Genomic DNA, 16,277 nt, shown 5'->3' with positions numbered 1-16,277 from the left:
AAGGCATTACACTACCACCCGAGACCTAAATCCAGCCCCCCATGAATTCTGTTGACCCTTATCTAGCACCAATTTGCCTTGACAATTAGTAGATCAGATTCTGTTTTATAGGTAGTACCATGAAAAGTAGTATTTTTGAATTCTATTCTGGCTCCTGGTTTCTTGTTCTTGAGAAATAGGCTCCTTCTGATTGGTAAAATCGTACAATAGCTGCTGAGATAAGACACTCTGACACTTGCCCAATTAAACAAAGAGAAATCCAGGACAAAGAAGTATGGTACTAAGATATTTATAGATCACACCTGCTCAGTTTGAGTCCCATTTATTTGCCACTTGTGAATTTTATGATAGCACTAAAACTTTGATTTTCTGATAGTTTATTGATAGCTTTTGTACTGCACAGAATAAAGCTAGAGCTCTAAGTGCTTTTCTTGTTCCCATCTGTGAAATAGACAATAATAACTTTGTTGGTTGGCATACTGTAATGCTATAATCGCACAATCATCTAAAATAAATGGATGATGGACTGAAATAGCAAGTGCTTGGATTATGGATGTAAATATAAAATAAAAAGTAATGGAACTTATATGCAACTTTGTCTTATACCTTCGTAAATTGGGACTGCTTTTGATAAACATCCCCGAGGAATACATCTAATTCTCAGAGAGACTAGAGGCATTTGAACATATTCCCAGTATCCCAAAAGTGCTTTTCTAAAAGGCAACTGGACTTTCTTGGTTTTTTTTCCTTGAAAACATTTTGCTTCTTATCCAAGAAACTTCTTCAATTCTAACTAAATGGAGGGAATGTTTATAGATACCAAACATAAGTTAGAACTGAATAAGCTTCTTGAATGAAAAGCAAAAAAAAATTAAGGAGAAAAACCCAAGTTGCCTTTTGGAAAAGCACCTTTGGGACAAACATGATCCAGATAATCCCTGGATAAGTACTGGAATATTAAGAGAAAAAAAATGTAATGTAGAATATCCTGAGAAAAGGATATGGGAAAAGGAGCCTTAAGTCACCTTTTGAAATGATGGAGGAAAGCAGGCAGAGCCATACATGATATTTGACATGCATCGCCTCCACTAATTGATGCACCAGATGTTCCTGCAGCTTAGGGTTTTTTTAGTGGAGTATCTCTGAAGTGTGTTTTCACTATGAATTAACAGGAGTAAGTATCACAACAAAACACTTTTTCACCTCAAAGAGGCTTGAGATAGAAATGGCATAATGTTTTGACAAGGAGCCAAAACAATTAGCAAAGGAATATTTAAGAGCCATGGTGGCGCAGTGGTTAGTATGCACTACAGCAGGCTCCTTCTGCTGACTGCTGAACAGCCAGCAGTTCGGCAGTTCGAGTCTCACCAGCTCATGGTTGACTCAGCCTTCCATCCTTCTGAGGTTGGGTAAAATGAGGACTCAGATTGTTGGGAGCAATATGCTGACGTGTAAACTGCTTAGAGAGGGCTGTAAAGCACTGTGAAGCAGTATATAAGTCTGAAGTCCTACTGATAAGTGCTATTTAAAAAGGAAAAAAATGTAACCCAGCAATTTTGAATAGGCTACTTAAATGGCCTAAGATCTTCTCCAACCTTAGTGTTTTTCAGATGTGAAGAATTCTTACCCAGGAGAAAAGCAGTTGCAGCCCCCTCAGTGAATATCAGGAATTTTTCTAATATAGAAGATTAGACTATGTATACCTTAATTATTCTCTGTTCCACAAACATAGGGATGATTAATATTATAATTGACAGGTTAACTGATCAGCTACAAAAATAACTTTCCATGGCAAGTGTAAAATGAATCTGGAAGTTCCAAAGCTATTAAGGCTTTTATCAGTTATCTATGAATGGATACAGCTACTTTACCTTTTAATATTGCATTCTTCTTGTGCCATAATCAAACCCAAACCAAAGCAGCTTAAACATGTTCACCTCTGACAATGTAGACAAAAGTGCAAGAGATGCTTTAATTCATCCCTTCAATCAGTGGTGTATTAACCATTAAGTAGACTAAGCATGTGCTTAGGGCACCGAAGCCAAAGGGGCATCACGAAAAGCTTCCCGACCGCACCGCTCATCTTTTGATAAACCGCCCTGAGCTCACCGAAAGCCCACCCGAAGCACTTGTACCAAAAATGCCCCCACAACCAACCCCCACAAAATCCCCGCGAAGGGGCCCCCCCCCCAACAACCCGCCCCCCCCGAGCCACCGGCGGTTGGGACCCCCCTCTACACCCTTGTATAGTCACACAACAAGGGGGCTACGTTGAGAAAGAAAGAAAAATAATGAAGATTTGTAAAAAATAAAATAAAAAAAATCTTGTATATACAAAGGAGGGGGCCACCAAGATTTGTCAGTGCTTAGGGCACACCAGAGAGCCTTAATCCTCCACTGCCTTCAGTATTCACTGTTGAAAAGGGAAACTGACTTAGACATTTGCCAGCAGAAGAAAAACACTTGTTGCAGAAGGTTTAGCCCAACCATCATTATTGCATATCACAGGGGTGTAGAAGGGTTCAAAAATCAAAGTTTGTCCATTTATCTTTACAAGGATGGGAAGACAGGAAAGAATGTTTATTTCACAAATAGTTTTCAGTAAAAAGAAAGCCATGTCCTTACTTGCCTTTTTTGTTGTTGTTGTCTCCTTCCACAGGTAAATGGAAAAGATTTGTCCAAGGCAACTCACGATCAAGCCGTAGAAGCCTTTAAAACAGCTAAAGATCCCATTGTAGTGCAAGTCCTGAGAAGAACTCCACGCACCAAGATCTTCAGTCCTTCTCATGAGTGTCTCTTGGTAGACATAGGCACTCAAACTGAGATTACCTTTGAACATATCATGGCTCTAACCAAAATGGGCTCACCTACCCCACCAGTCCTGGATCCATATCTCTTACCTGAGGAGTAAGTACTATGTTCTGTAATGCTGGAATTTCAGCTAATGCTATGGGTGCTATAACTCACCAAAATCAAGTTAATTACACAGAAGGCTCAATTTCATATATTGGTGTCCTCAGCAGCTGAAATGCTAATATCTAACTGTATTCAGCCTCCTCTAACTGAACAATCTTGTTTTTGTATGTATCGGTAATATATAAGCCAGCAATTATCTCACATCCCTAAAAGCAACATCAGATTGCATCTGATTAAATTCAGCAACATGATTTTCCATTCACAATACACCACAGAGACACACCCCAAAGAGTAAAAAACATGAGTTTATCTATTAGGCTATTTTACCCTTTAAATCTGCACTCTTCATAAACAAAAACCCTGAATCCTTATGGCATCACTCCCAGTAGACATATTGGTGCATTCCTCTGCAAATTTGGGGCCTGTTCATTTGGCTTACTAGATGGAAAGAAAGAATCACATTTCTTCATTTGCTTAAATCCTTCAGTTTAGCAATCCAGGTCAGGTAACTGGATATATAAACTCTAAACCACAGTCTGCCCAGTAACAAGCCAATTAAAAGTAATATAATATGTCATACTCATGTTCATATTAGTATGGAACTTTAAGCCAGTTCCTCTGTGACGACCTATAAATGAGAGACAATCATTCTCTGAGTAACAATTAAGAATGTCCCAAGTATAAAGTAATGATGGGTAGAAATATTTCTGCCACTTTTCCAGTAAGCCAAAATAACTACAAAAACCATTGGAATGAATATTGAATTATAAAGTGATACTTTTGTGTGTGGACAAATTTGTTCTTGAAGATGTTCTTATTTCAGATAAAGATTTTTAAAGAGCTATTTCTATGAAATCTTCAGGGAGATTATATGTAGAAGGATTTATATAGAATTATATTATAAATTATATATTATATTATAATATAAATTATATTATAAATATTATAAATCATATTACAAAATATTTCTCCTTGAATGTGTTCACAATATATATATGATTACATTTTATTAAAATAATTATTACAATAATTTCTATTCCAAATAATCATTTTTACCATAACACTCAATGAAATTAGGAATGGCCAATTAGGTTATAATTAGCAATTGAACTTTTAAATGAAAGCAAAATCACAGCAACTCAGAAATAGCAGTAGCAGCTTATAATTGAGTCATCCAAATTAATTTAAAAGACTGAGTAATTAAAAGCCTCAACAAGATTTTCTTTGCTTGGCAATTGAAACGAGAGCAAAAGAAGGATAAACTAACCTTTCACTGGGTGCAATTACTGAAAAAAACAACAGCGAAGAGACATCTTTGGGGGCCAATGTCACAATGGAAGCAGGTCGATATGAAAAAAATATAGTTCTGTGGAGTTCCCAGGATTAATTTGAAGCTGCAATCATTCAGGCAATACTACTTAACAATTTACCGCTTCATGAGTAGGAAACATCGTGCTGATTTTTGTTGTTGTTGAAAACTTGTTGCTAACTGAAACAATATGCTCACCTAGTTGGATTTTCATAAACATATCTAGAATTTAATTACTACTCGCCCACAATGTGCTGAAATAATCTGGGTGGCTACACAGTATTTCCTGCCATCTAGTGGTCATTTCTGTAGTCTAGATGTGGTAGGCCTAATGGCTTTGTGCCTAGACATAAGTAAAAGAGTATAATTTATTTATAAAAATATTTAATTGCCGCTAGAGGTTTTATATGGATAAGTAAACAAAACTAAGGAAACCACCATCTATCTACTTAATAATTTTTAGCAGTTTTGTATTCACTACTAAATAAGTAACTAAAGAAACTCTACATCAGGGGTGTCAAACTCGATTTCATTGAGGGCCGTATCAGGGTTGTATTTGATCTCGGGGGGGGGCAGGGCAGAGGTGGTATTGAGCAGGTTCTGACCAGTTCTGGAGAACAGTAGCGAAAATTTTGAGTAGTTCAGAGAACACCGTCAAATACCACCTCTAACTGTCCCCGCCCCCATCTATTCTCTTACTCCCAAGTCCCAGCTGATCGGCTCGGTCTTCTTTTCTTGCCCTGCAAAGAAGAACAGAGCTGGAAAGCAGGTTAGTGGGGTGGGGAGGGAATGGGATTTTGCAGAAACCTTCCCCCTAGAGTGGGGTGGGAATGGAGATTTGACATTATTCTTCCCCTGCCACGCCCACCAAGCCACGCCCACAGACGAGCCCATAGTGCCTCTGCCAGAGAAATCGGAGCTCAGGGAGGCCGTGCAAGGCTCACACAGGCTCCATTTTTGGCTGTGATGGCCTCTTGTAGCCTTCTGCCAGCAAAAGTGGAGGCCCGGGGAGGCCACACACTCCGTTTTTGCAGGGTAAGGGTTGCAGGAGGCTGTTGTGGTTGAAAACGGAGCTTCAACAAGTGGCATAGAGCTGTCACACCCACCCTGGCCATCCCCCCCGACTCCCACCCCCACTCAGTGTTGGGATTCAAAAAAATTTCAGACCAGTATTGCTATTTTATCTTCTAAGATTTTTTTTCTAATACTGTACATTATTTTTAAGCACAAGTCATCCTGTTGGAAACAAGGGAAAAGTGTAAAACCAACAGGTAATCAATGCCTGGATCCAAACATTTGCTCAGTTTAGCTGGATTGTTTTATGATGGTTTTAAATAAGAAATAAACAATTGTATACTTCTTGTTTAGTCTCCCTTTCTTACTCCTTTTCCCTCTCTATCTCCAGACTATAGTACCAATAATTTCCTTTTCCTATAATTTGCAGATGATAAGAATGGTTGCTAAGGGTGGTTGCTAAGAAAATGTATTCTACACTTTCCCTTGGTTTTCCCAATAGAAGCAGCCTTTATTTTTGCCTTTATTCAAATATAACCTAAAAACTGACACAACTATCTGTAAAATACAAACAAGGCACTACCATGTTGTCCTCTTTCTGGGATTCTTTTGAGAATGTTAAAACAATGGGTTACTGAAACAGTATTCTGTGCATCCTACTTCCTTACAGTGACTCAAGATGGCTTACAGGCAATAAAACACATAATTAAATCTTCCAATATCACCCCAAGCATGATAATTCTTCCAAGTATTTTCTTCTTCTGTGAAAAAAAAAATCAAAGTCTTTTTTTAATTGAACCAAAGGATAGATAGAAATGATCACAATTTTTCTTATGGTTTCAGATCAGTTACCCACTTTCCATTCATGATCTTTTCAATGGAAGGTTAGTGTGCTGCTGAACAGTCACCACACAATTTCCCATTGATTTTTCAAAAACACAACAATAACAATGCCAAGACACAAATTGGCATACTGCATCTTACAGCCTAAACCACTCGGGACCAATGCACAGATGGAAAAGAAGGAGAGACAAATATCCATCATCTTCAGTGACATGATTAATCACGGCCTTTACCTCACTATCTTTTGGCAGCTTTTTATTTTTAAGGGGGAAAATGTGTCCCCAATCATCCACATTTGCCTCCTCTGCAATACAATAGACCTGCTCCCTTGTGATAGCGGTCTCATGCACGTTCCTCTTTTCTCCCTTTTTATCATTCACGCAATATCTTTTCCCAATCTTTACCTCCCCTGAAGTTGTATCTTGCTTGATTGTGAATTGATTGTCCAAGAGGGACATTGCTCAAAGTGTATTAATCCAGCTACTGTTGAATTTCAGAACTGAAATCATCCCCCCAGACTTTCACACAATTGAGCTTACCCCCACCCACTGTTCTACACCTCATTAATCACGTGAACCAATTACTCTTCAGCTGAAATTTCTACTACGGCCACTCTTAGTAACCTTGAACTATCACCTAGATTTTTCCAAGAACAATTCAGTAACATCACCCCCCTTTTCACAAATGTGGCAGCGATGAATTCCAGAGCTGACACTGTTACTGATAGTCTGTTCAAGACCATTGTGGAATAAATGTTCTTCTGTCTAGTGACAGAAAACCACACCTGGAGGGGACCATTATAATATGATGCTGTGCGCTATATTAAGAAGGCAAGACGGCTTTTATATTTGGTTGCTTTTAGGGGGAGGGTCATTGTTTAATGTGCTAACAACCTCAGTGCCATTGATCACAGGCAATGCATCTGTCTGGATGCATGCCTGACATATTAGTGATGATCTGCCATGTGACTGGGTGAGGATTAATATGCTAATTAGAATCAGGAGAGATAACCTAAACTGTGCTTTATTTTCCCAGGCATTCATCAGGGCATGAATACTATGACCCCAATGTTTACATGGGAGGCATTCATCAAGACATGGACAGAGAGGACCTAGAATTAGAGGTATGAGTAATAACTTGAAGCAGTCATTTAGTATACAAATGTTTTAATATATTTTCATATGCCACCACCATTACTGCTGCAATCAAATTAGGCATTACATTATCCCAGCTTATTGGAAATATGCTTCTAAATAATCTATTTTGTTCAGCAGTTTGCACCACAAAGAATAGGAAATTAGTGCTCATTTGCTTTGGTATTCAGTTAATTAAATATTACATAATTAAAGGATAAGAAGCCATGTTTACAGCACAGGTTTTCCATTATGTATTTCACATAAGAAAAGACTGGTAATAAAATGTGAAAGCTGGAGCATTCATTTATAATGTTTCTCTGCATATATGGATTTTCACTTTGAAATGTGTTATCCTAAATCTTAGCCCTCCTCATTTTTGTAGGGAAATGAAGAAAATAAGGAAGTTGTCCTTGATGGAAATATGTAAGGACTATTACCTAAGCAAGGGGGATAGAAATATTTTTAAGCCGTGGAAAACAAGATAATCTACTGAAGTGGCTCAGTGTCAGCCTTGTGAGGTAGTCTAGAGAAGAAGCTCATCCAAAATTACTAGCTCTAACTTTATTGTTACATTAACAGGAACTTGAAAATCTAAAAGTACAAGTTTTCCCCATCTCCTTTACAGTCCAAAAAACTATGGAGAGTCCCTTCTGATATATTTGTCCATTGCTTTTGCAGGCTATATTGCCTCTCATCTATTCATTGTTTAGTCTGTGGATCTTCCCTCTGTCTCTCAAATCATGTCCATTGCACTCAAACACCACCCTGATTCACTGTAGTATATGGGGTAGGAAGAAGTAGAGTACAATCAGTCAGACTTGCAAGATCCTATTAGCATAGCCAATCTCAATAAGAGTAGTTCTAGCTTTCCTGCAGACTGCATTTCCTGGTCTGATTTACTTAGTGCTGTTGCGATGGAAAACAAAAATGATAATGTAAATTCAGTGATGTTGAGCATTATTATGTCCCAAACTGGTAGTCATTAATTGGCTATTCTTCATTATTCAAGAAAGAGGGGGATGTAAGGAAAACTCACTTCAGAAAATGCTGAAATAAATACATAGCTTCTTCTTCCAAACTACTGTGAAAATCACCTCCTGTCAGAGAAAAAATAGTTTTACTACCTAGCTCCAAATTGGCAAAACCAGAGATTTCTTTATAGAAGAAACAGTTGGCCTTCAATAAGATCCAATATCAGCAATGTAATTTGATCATTGTGATATGAAATGCGTCATTATTTTAATCCTGCTTAGCAATTGGGCCTCTAATATCAAAGACGATCACCTTTCAGGTGTATAAAATGCCCCTATAATCTATGAACTTTGGATAATTTCTCTCATGTCTCAACTTGGTGCCTTCTGAAGACATCAGGCCACCAATTTCCGGAACACCTTAATGAAAATCTTTAATTTTACAACACATGGACAGACTCAACTATAGTTTCAACTGGGAAACTGTGGGCATCCTAGATAAAGCCAAGTCCAAAAATGCTAGAAAATTCCTGGAGGCTTGGCAGTCAGATGAATCAGCCCTCAGTAGGTACATAGGGATAAATAACATCTACATAACACTCAAAAAGACTAATCAAAAAGCTCAAAAAGACACAAACAGACCAAAACACCTCTTCAACAGCTATCAACACCCATATGAGCAGAGATTAACACCAAGATCAGCACTAGATCAACAAGAAGTAAACAATGCCCCAATTAAGGAAATGCCAATGCAAACATACAAGCTAAACAGCAGCCTAATCAAGGAACCATCAAGAACATCCCCACACTGAAAAATGCACACCACTACTATATAAAAATCAGAGCAAACCCCACTCATTTCTAGCATTTCATTCTAGTGTGGTAATGAAAAGTCTGCAAGAAAACAACCAAGCTTTATCTGTGTTGGACTTCTGCAGGAAAACCACCAAGAGTTGGAGAACATCAAGGACTCCACAGTTGAACCTTGAGCCACAAATGTTTTCTTCCATTGGTACCAGAACATTTTTCCAGGAGCTCTACTCAGACATCTTCCATCTATATTTCAGGTTTCCAGATCTAGCAACTGTGCAACAAATTGCTATTGCCATTATACAGCTGCAGAACAAATTAAACAAGCAGCTACTTTCACAGCTGGCCCTTTGTCTAACACATATTACTCAATTTAATTCAATTCATAGCGTTTTACTTCAGGAAAGCTCTTAAGTTTCTATTTTTTTAAAAAAGAAAGAAAGAAAAGCCCCCTAATAGGAACAACTAAATATCAAGGATAGGTTTGCTGATTAAAGGGAGTTTCTCATTTGAAGAGAATGTTTCTAAGCCCAGGAGACCAAGATCAATGGAAAGAGTCAGAGTGTTAAAAATGCTCAGGCAGTTCTAACCACATTGTTTGCTTATTGACTAATTTGTTTCAAATAGACCACCGGGCCACTTGCTTCATCGACTTAGACAGGAATGTTGAAAAGAATGTAAAATATCAAACCAAACCACCTGGGCTCATTGCTCCATAAAACAACCTCTGACTTCCAGTCCATCATCTGGGCTTTTATGGCCTTCCTAATTCACAATTAATGAGTTAACAGATATTGTCAAAAAGTCCCCTGTGTAAATGACTATCACTCCTGCTAGAATGCAGTGAAATGCACTAAAATCGTCTACCAATCTGTACAAGCTGATAGCAGTCAGAAGTATTGAGTAACTGCCAAGAACTGTTCATTAAAGACAACAGCAGCAAGTATAGCTCTGGATTGAAAACTGAAGTCTAAAGTTGCTGGAAATTCAGCAAGATATTCTATTACTAGTCTCAAAAGGTAAACCTTAAGCTTAAAAAAAAATGGTCTTGTTTTGAAACTTTGTTTAAAATGACCAAAGTCAGAAAAAAATATAAACAATAATACTCTTTTCTATGAAACTTAGTATGACTTCAAGTTAGTTGGGAAGTAGTAAAATACATGGCAGCTTGTGATGGATTTGGGGAAACAAAGGGCGGTAAGTAATAGCAGCTAAACAAGGCTTGATTCTGCTTTACTGGAAATAAACCTTGGAACATGTACCTTTAGCTTCATGTATAGAACATTATTCATTTAAAAAGCCAGGACTGGAAAAAGAGAATATAAGAGTAGTAAAAGTGCAAATGGGGGCAAATATATATGTCCAAGGATAATATTGCAGGATCCAATCTGGGTCAGGCACCAGGACCAGAGGTTTAGTCTTCCAAGCTTTTGGACTCATGCTGGAGCCCATCCTCAAAAATGACGCACCAGAAGTTCTCATTGCCAGATCTTGTGTATGATTGCTCAGAAGTAACTTTTCTGTGAGATCTATTCCCAACCAATATATGTCAGTGACAACTCTCATTTCCATTCAAAAAGAGCTGTGTGCTCCTAGATGTTTTAATATTGTATCTTATATTAATTATTATGGAGCTAGGGCCTATCAAAAGCTTCTGAAATTATTTAGGGAAACACAAATCAGATAATAAAGAGCTGACTTTGTAGGACTCTAGTTTCATAAGGAGTTAGAGATTTAAGCCATTTCTTAAGTATTGCCATCCATGCTTTCCTTACTGCCATTTGTATCTTCAGCTAATGCTACAACTTTGGGTTATTATAAGAAAAATTTAAAATATTAACTAAGAGCAGAGGGTCAGGGAGATATTTGGTACTCTGGATCTGTAAGTAATTTGATTAAGAGTCCCTAATTTTATCCAACTAAGTTTTCTTCCATGTGTCTGCGTGAAAATTATAAATTATTTGCTTGTTACTTCATCTGTATTGTTGTGGCCAAATATAGTATGATGCTCAATCCTAAGGCTGTAGAAAGCCCATGGGCTCAGAGGATCTGGTACCCTGGGTCTTGGGATGGAAACTTGATCATAGATATTAAATATTCTGGGTACAGAGCATTTTCAAACTTCCACCATAATTCCCATTGCCCAGAAGGATTACAATTCTGTTCACCCTCATCAGTCCCCCACATCCCAAAAGGTCTTCACCACCACAGTAGGAAACCACAGTAGGGAACCACCACTGTAGGAAACCATATTCAAAACCACAATTTAGTAGGCTACTTTGAGGTAATACGGTCCCTCAGACAATCCGTTCACTTTGCCACATTGAGCCCTCTCCTGTACTGCCCTCCCTATTCCTCTAGGAGAATGAAGAGCACCGAAAACCCCAGCTGCCCAATCCTGTATCTCACCCAGGTTATAAATCACCAGGCCAAGTATCAAACCCAAAGATACACAGAATTTTCACATAGAGAGAAACTCCCAAGAGTTTCATTTTATCAAAGTCCATGTGTCAGATTATGAACTTATTCCAAATGGTATAAAAATGTCCAACAGTTGGGAATACTGATACATCAAGTCCACTCTTTAATCAATTCAATGCTTCAGGGAGTCTTCACAGATAAGGAATTTGCAAGTCAGAACCAACCCACTGACATTATCTCCCCTATCTACTTACTAACATAGCTGATGTGGATTTATATGCTGCTCAAATCCATGAAGACTCAAAATTGTTCACAAAATTATCTCTGGTAATAGGATTAAAACAGTGCATCCAAATAATAATAGTAATCCACCATCAAACATCAACATATGCCTCTCTCAGGTCCTTGAGAAGGATTCGATAGGCGGATAAAAATGCCAAATCCAGCCTGAATATCTGGCTGACTGTGTAATTAATCACAATAAGATGAAACAAATTAGAGTTTCAATACTTTTTTTTGCGAAAAGATTAAATAGATATCAACAGCTAATATAACATGGATGCTCCCTCTTCAGAATAATTTCCCATTCCAAGCCTAGACCTTGATACATTTCCATAAGTTTAAAAAGGAAGGAACTATTCAAATATTGATTAATTGTATCAACTAAATATCAATGCATATTTAAATATCTTGGGTAATGTAATGTTTTTACCCAACTAATTGTGAGTGGTTCTTACCCAAGTTTACTTTATATAAATACTCTGACAATTAGTCCCATTATGACCTCTTATGTGCTTGTTCAGGATATCAGTCTGTAAACTAGTGGCAAAGTTACAGGATTAATTTCATAGAACTGACTACATGGGTATTTGCTGCACATCTAACAGCTTCACAGAGGTGTTTTCTAAAGCCAAGAATGCGCCTCCTGGGAATATAGATGAGTTCATCTGTTTAGATTAAAAATCTCCAGAAGTATGTATCCATTATCATCCATGCTTTAAATTTTTGCTGCAGAAAACACCATGATAAGCCCAGCAAGAAAGCTCTTTTTCAATTGTGGGTGTCTTTATTAAAAGATTCCTAAATAACAAAAGATGCTTGCAAATGAAGGGAAACTTCTAAGCTCAATACCTTACAACCTCCAGAGAGCATTTCATTTCCAAAATAAAGTGATCCTTTCTGTCATTTTCAAAAGAACAACTCTGTTTTATAAAGTTTAAAACTGGCCTTAACAAGGATGTCTGAAATAATGTTCAATAAACTCCTGAGGACAAATTTCCCTTTGTGCAGACAGAAGTTCATACATTATTATCTTTTATTTTGGAATTTTACTGTTATAGGCAGCTATAGGCATAATAATTTATAAGACATTACTATATCCTTGTCTATCATCAAGATTCATGCCATTAGCTTTCCTTATCATTTGCCAATTGTGTTCAGTTATGCAATTGTGTTCCACATATTTGTATATTGTTGGTTGTATAAGAATTCTATAACACAAGAGTAATCTATCTCTCAAACTTATGTCAGTGGCCATTCCTGGCTCGTAAAATGTGCATCATCTTTAGAAAATACCAGTTGCCCCCCAAAAACACATTCCTGCTAGTGTACATTTTCCAGTCATTCCAGTGACCCTACAAAATTTTCTCTTGTAGTCTAAAAATGCAGTCTAGGAAGCTGTTTTATACCGTGCTGTGCCGTTAATCTATGTTATTCTTTCTTGAATATGTTTTTATAGATATTACACTACCAATCTCTTTATTCTCAGGAGCATTTCATACAAAAGTCTTTTCTAGGCTTTTTAGTGTGCAAAGGAGGATTTTTGGCTCAGAACTAAATTCTTCATGTCAAAATATGCAATAGAATAAATCCTCCACTTTGTCATATCAAATTGTTTTGTTCGCTTGGTAACCATATGGCTCCATTAAAGGAATGAGATTCACCCTTTTCTTATCCTTGCTGCAGAGTTGGTTGGGGGACCAAAAGCCAAATATGATTTACTCCCCCCCCCAATACTCCTCTGGATATTTATTTAATTCACTCTCTGTATGGCTGCCAAATGTATGAATTGTAATACAGTGTAGCTAACAAGGATTAAAAGCATAGAACAGAAATAAAGAATAAATATAAAAACCCACAAAACCACAATATAATACGACAGAGCTTAAACTGCAATCCTATCTGCATTCCAAAGTCATTATAAGTTGCCTCCTTGAAAACCAGGTTTTAATTTTATTCTATTTCATTTTTACTCTATGGGCTTTATTTCAGGAAATAACTGGAAAATCTAGATGGTGTTTTGCTTAAAAGAAAAAGAATAACTTGTCTTACATTAGTAGCATTGATAACCATCAACTTTTGAAAGTTTATGATTAGATTATAACTTTTCTGAAATGCAAGCAACTAGGAAACAGCTGTTATTCTTTCTCTGTACACCAAATTATCATATTTAGAGTAGCATCAACTCCCAGTTATTTCTGCTTCTAACTAGGGCTGAAGCAATTGTACTCAAGGGTAAATCTGCATATAATTACTCATAAAAATCCAGATATTAAACACCTGTTCAGAATTTGTCCTGAAGAGGATCTTTGTTTGTCTAAGTACTTTTTGTCCAAGCACCACTCCTTCAGATACATTTTTAAATATTATTTTGATGATTTAACCACAGCATTGTCTGTCAAAAGTGCATAGCAGGAAATAGGAAGTGATGTGGGCTGAACTTGCATCATACTGAAGAACACAGGTGATCAGCTGAGATACAGGAGTATGAAAATATTCAAACCATTAACATCTGAAATATGAAACTTGGTCTCAGGCCTAAAACACATTCCTTAAGTTAATTCATATTAGTCTGATCATCAGTGTTAATGTGATATTCTAGATAACATAAATAGACCAAACCAAAGAATTGACAATTAAATTTTTAATGATAGCCCTGTGAGTTTTTGACCCTTTGCCTCTACCAAGCAACCACTAATTTTCATAGGAATCCCATGTATATTACATAGACTTCTTTTCCCATTTCTTTCAGTGGAAAAAGCCTTCCCTGAACTTGATCTTACAGTGTTTGGATAAAAGCCCAGAGTCTTTGCATGTAGCTTTTGTCCCCTCTTCGTCAATTTTTAACCTAAGGATAGTTTAAACTTAGGAGAAAATGAAGTGAATGTTTGCATCAGGATTTCTACATAAATCGCATTGTACTTGTCTTAGCTTTACATTCCATTATTGGATACAGCTTTTCTCAATCTTTTTCCTTCAGAGGAACCCTTGAAATAATTTCCAGATCTTAGGGAATCTCTGCATAAACATAGCAAAAATTCTTCACCAATACAATTTATGTTTACCCTATGTGGTCCAAGTTTTATAATGTTTATAACATCAGAAAAATGGCAGGCTGGGTTGTGGCACATAAAAATTCACACCACTCTGAGTACTAACCTTGCATGACATGTGAATTTAAAAAAAAAACATTTTGTTTTTCCTAATCATGATCTCCCTAACAACATATCATGAAATACTTGGTGAGAAAGGCTGCTGTGATATATCACAGTACATAATGCACAGTCAATAAACATACTGTGGAGTTCTTGGAGCTCTCTGAAGGGGTCTAGGAGAACTCACCATGTCCAATTCACCATAGCCAATTCACCATAGCCAACTCATCACTGCATATTCGCCATGGGATAAGAGTTATACTAATATCAAGGTGGAATAGAATCGTTAAAGAAAGGACGCCAAAGGAGAGACAAAATGAAATGTGAATGACAAAATGTTGTAATTAAATTGGTCATGTAAGTTGTTCTGCTGCAAGATGGCCATGATGAGTTGACCAGGTTGAGTTGGCTGCAGCGAGTTGTCCTATTGCGCTCTAAACCTGGTTGTTTCCAAGACGTTTCATTATTCAACCGGATAGCATCTTCAGTGGATAGAAAGTGTTACCTACCTGAGTAATGAAATGTCTGCAAGCAAACAAAATTAAGTTCAGAGACACCAAGGACTCCACAGTTCTTACTGCACAGTAAGCTACAAATTTTCTCTCCTGTTGATTAGACATACATATAGAACAAATTATGTATCAATCTGTTAAATTAGTTAGTTTAAATGGATTTTTATGTCTTATACCATTATAGATGGCATAAATATGCATATAAGAAAATAAACCTTGAAGTGGGAGGCATCTACCTTTCCTTAAGATTAGTTAAATAAAGCCTGATTTGGTCTAGTGGTTAAGGCACCAGACTAGAAGCCAGAAGACTGTTAAGGCACTACCTTAGTGCCTTAGGCCTTAGGCATGAAAGTCAGCTGGGTTACTTTGAGCCAGTCACTCTCAACGTGAATCTATCTTCCTTTATTCTTATGGAGGATATAGCAAGAGGGAGGAATATTAGGTATGTTCACCACCTCAAATTATTTTTAAAAATAAAGGCAGGAAATAAATGAATAAATAAAAACTTAAATTCTTTTTAGTATGTAACATCTTCAGTAGTGACCCAGCATCTGTATTTGGTTGATATTACATAATCATCCTTATTGAACAGCATCCCTCAATCCCTTTACTAAAAAAATAATGGCATCATTTTAGAAATATGGAAAGTTCTTCCATTATACTGATGTTCAATCAACCTTTCTGTAACAAAAGAAAGCATGAGGAGAGAATGTGGAGCCATTCACAATTGCACCTATTGATTGAAAATCATTTAAATACCACCTCAAATGTCACTGACATTTACTGCTCTGTTTTTTTTTCAAGACAAATTACACATGTTGACAAGTAAATAACAAGAGGTTGCTTATCGTGGCAGCTGTCATCTCGACATGCCAATAAATTATTCATGTCAGTGAGTTTTATTGTCTTTC

The 16,277-nt window shown here is 37.0% G+C and overlaps 1 protein-coding gene across 1 annotated transcript in view; it reads left to right on the top strand.

The window, feature by feature from the left end:
- Positions 1–16,277, top strand: part of PDZRN3 (PDZ domain containing ring finger 3) — a 70,250-nt gene that overhangs the window by 33,265 nt on the left and 20,708 nt on the right. Inside the window, exons 2-3 of the mRNA XM_087954588.1 lie at positions 2,660–2,907; positions 7,118–7,205. Of these exons, the coding sequence (XP_087810714.1) occupies positions 2,660–2,907; positions 7,118–7,205 (336 nt within the window). The remainder of the gene's footprint in view (positions 1–2,659; positions 2,908–7,117; positions 7,206–16,277) is intronic.

This window comes from Notechis scutatus, chromosome 2, assembly GCF_049901735.1.
Source record: "Notechis scutatus isolate UNSWTSFEM ecotype Mainland chromosome 2, rNotScu1.2, whole genome shotgun sequence".
In the NCBI taxonomy this organism is placed as follows: domain Eukaryota; kingdom Metazoa; phylum Chordata; class Lepidosauria; order Squamata; family Elapidae; genus Notechis; species Notechis scutatus.
Note: the sequence above shows the minus strand (reverse complement) of the source record. Positions and strands in the feature narration are given on the sequence as shown.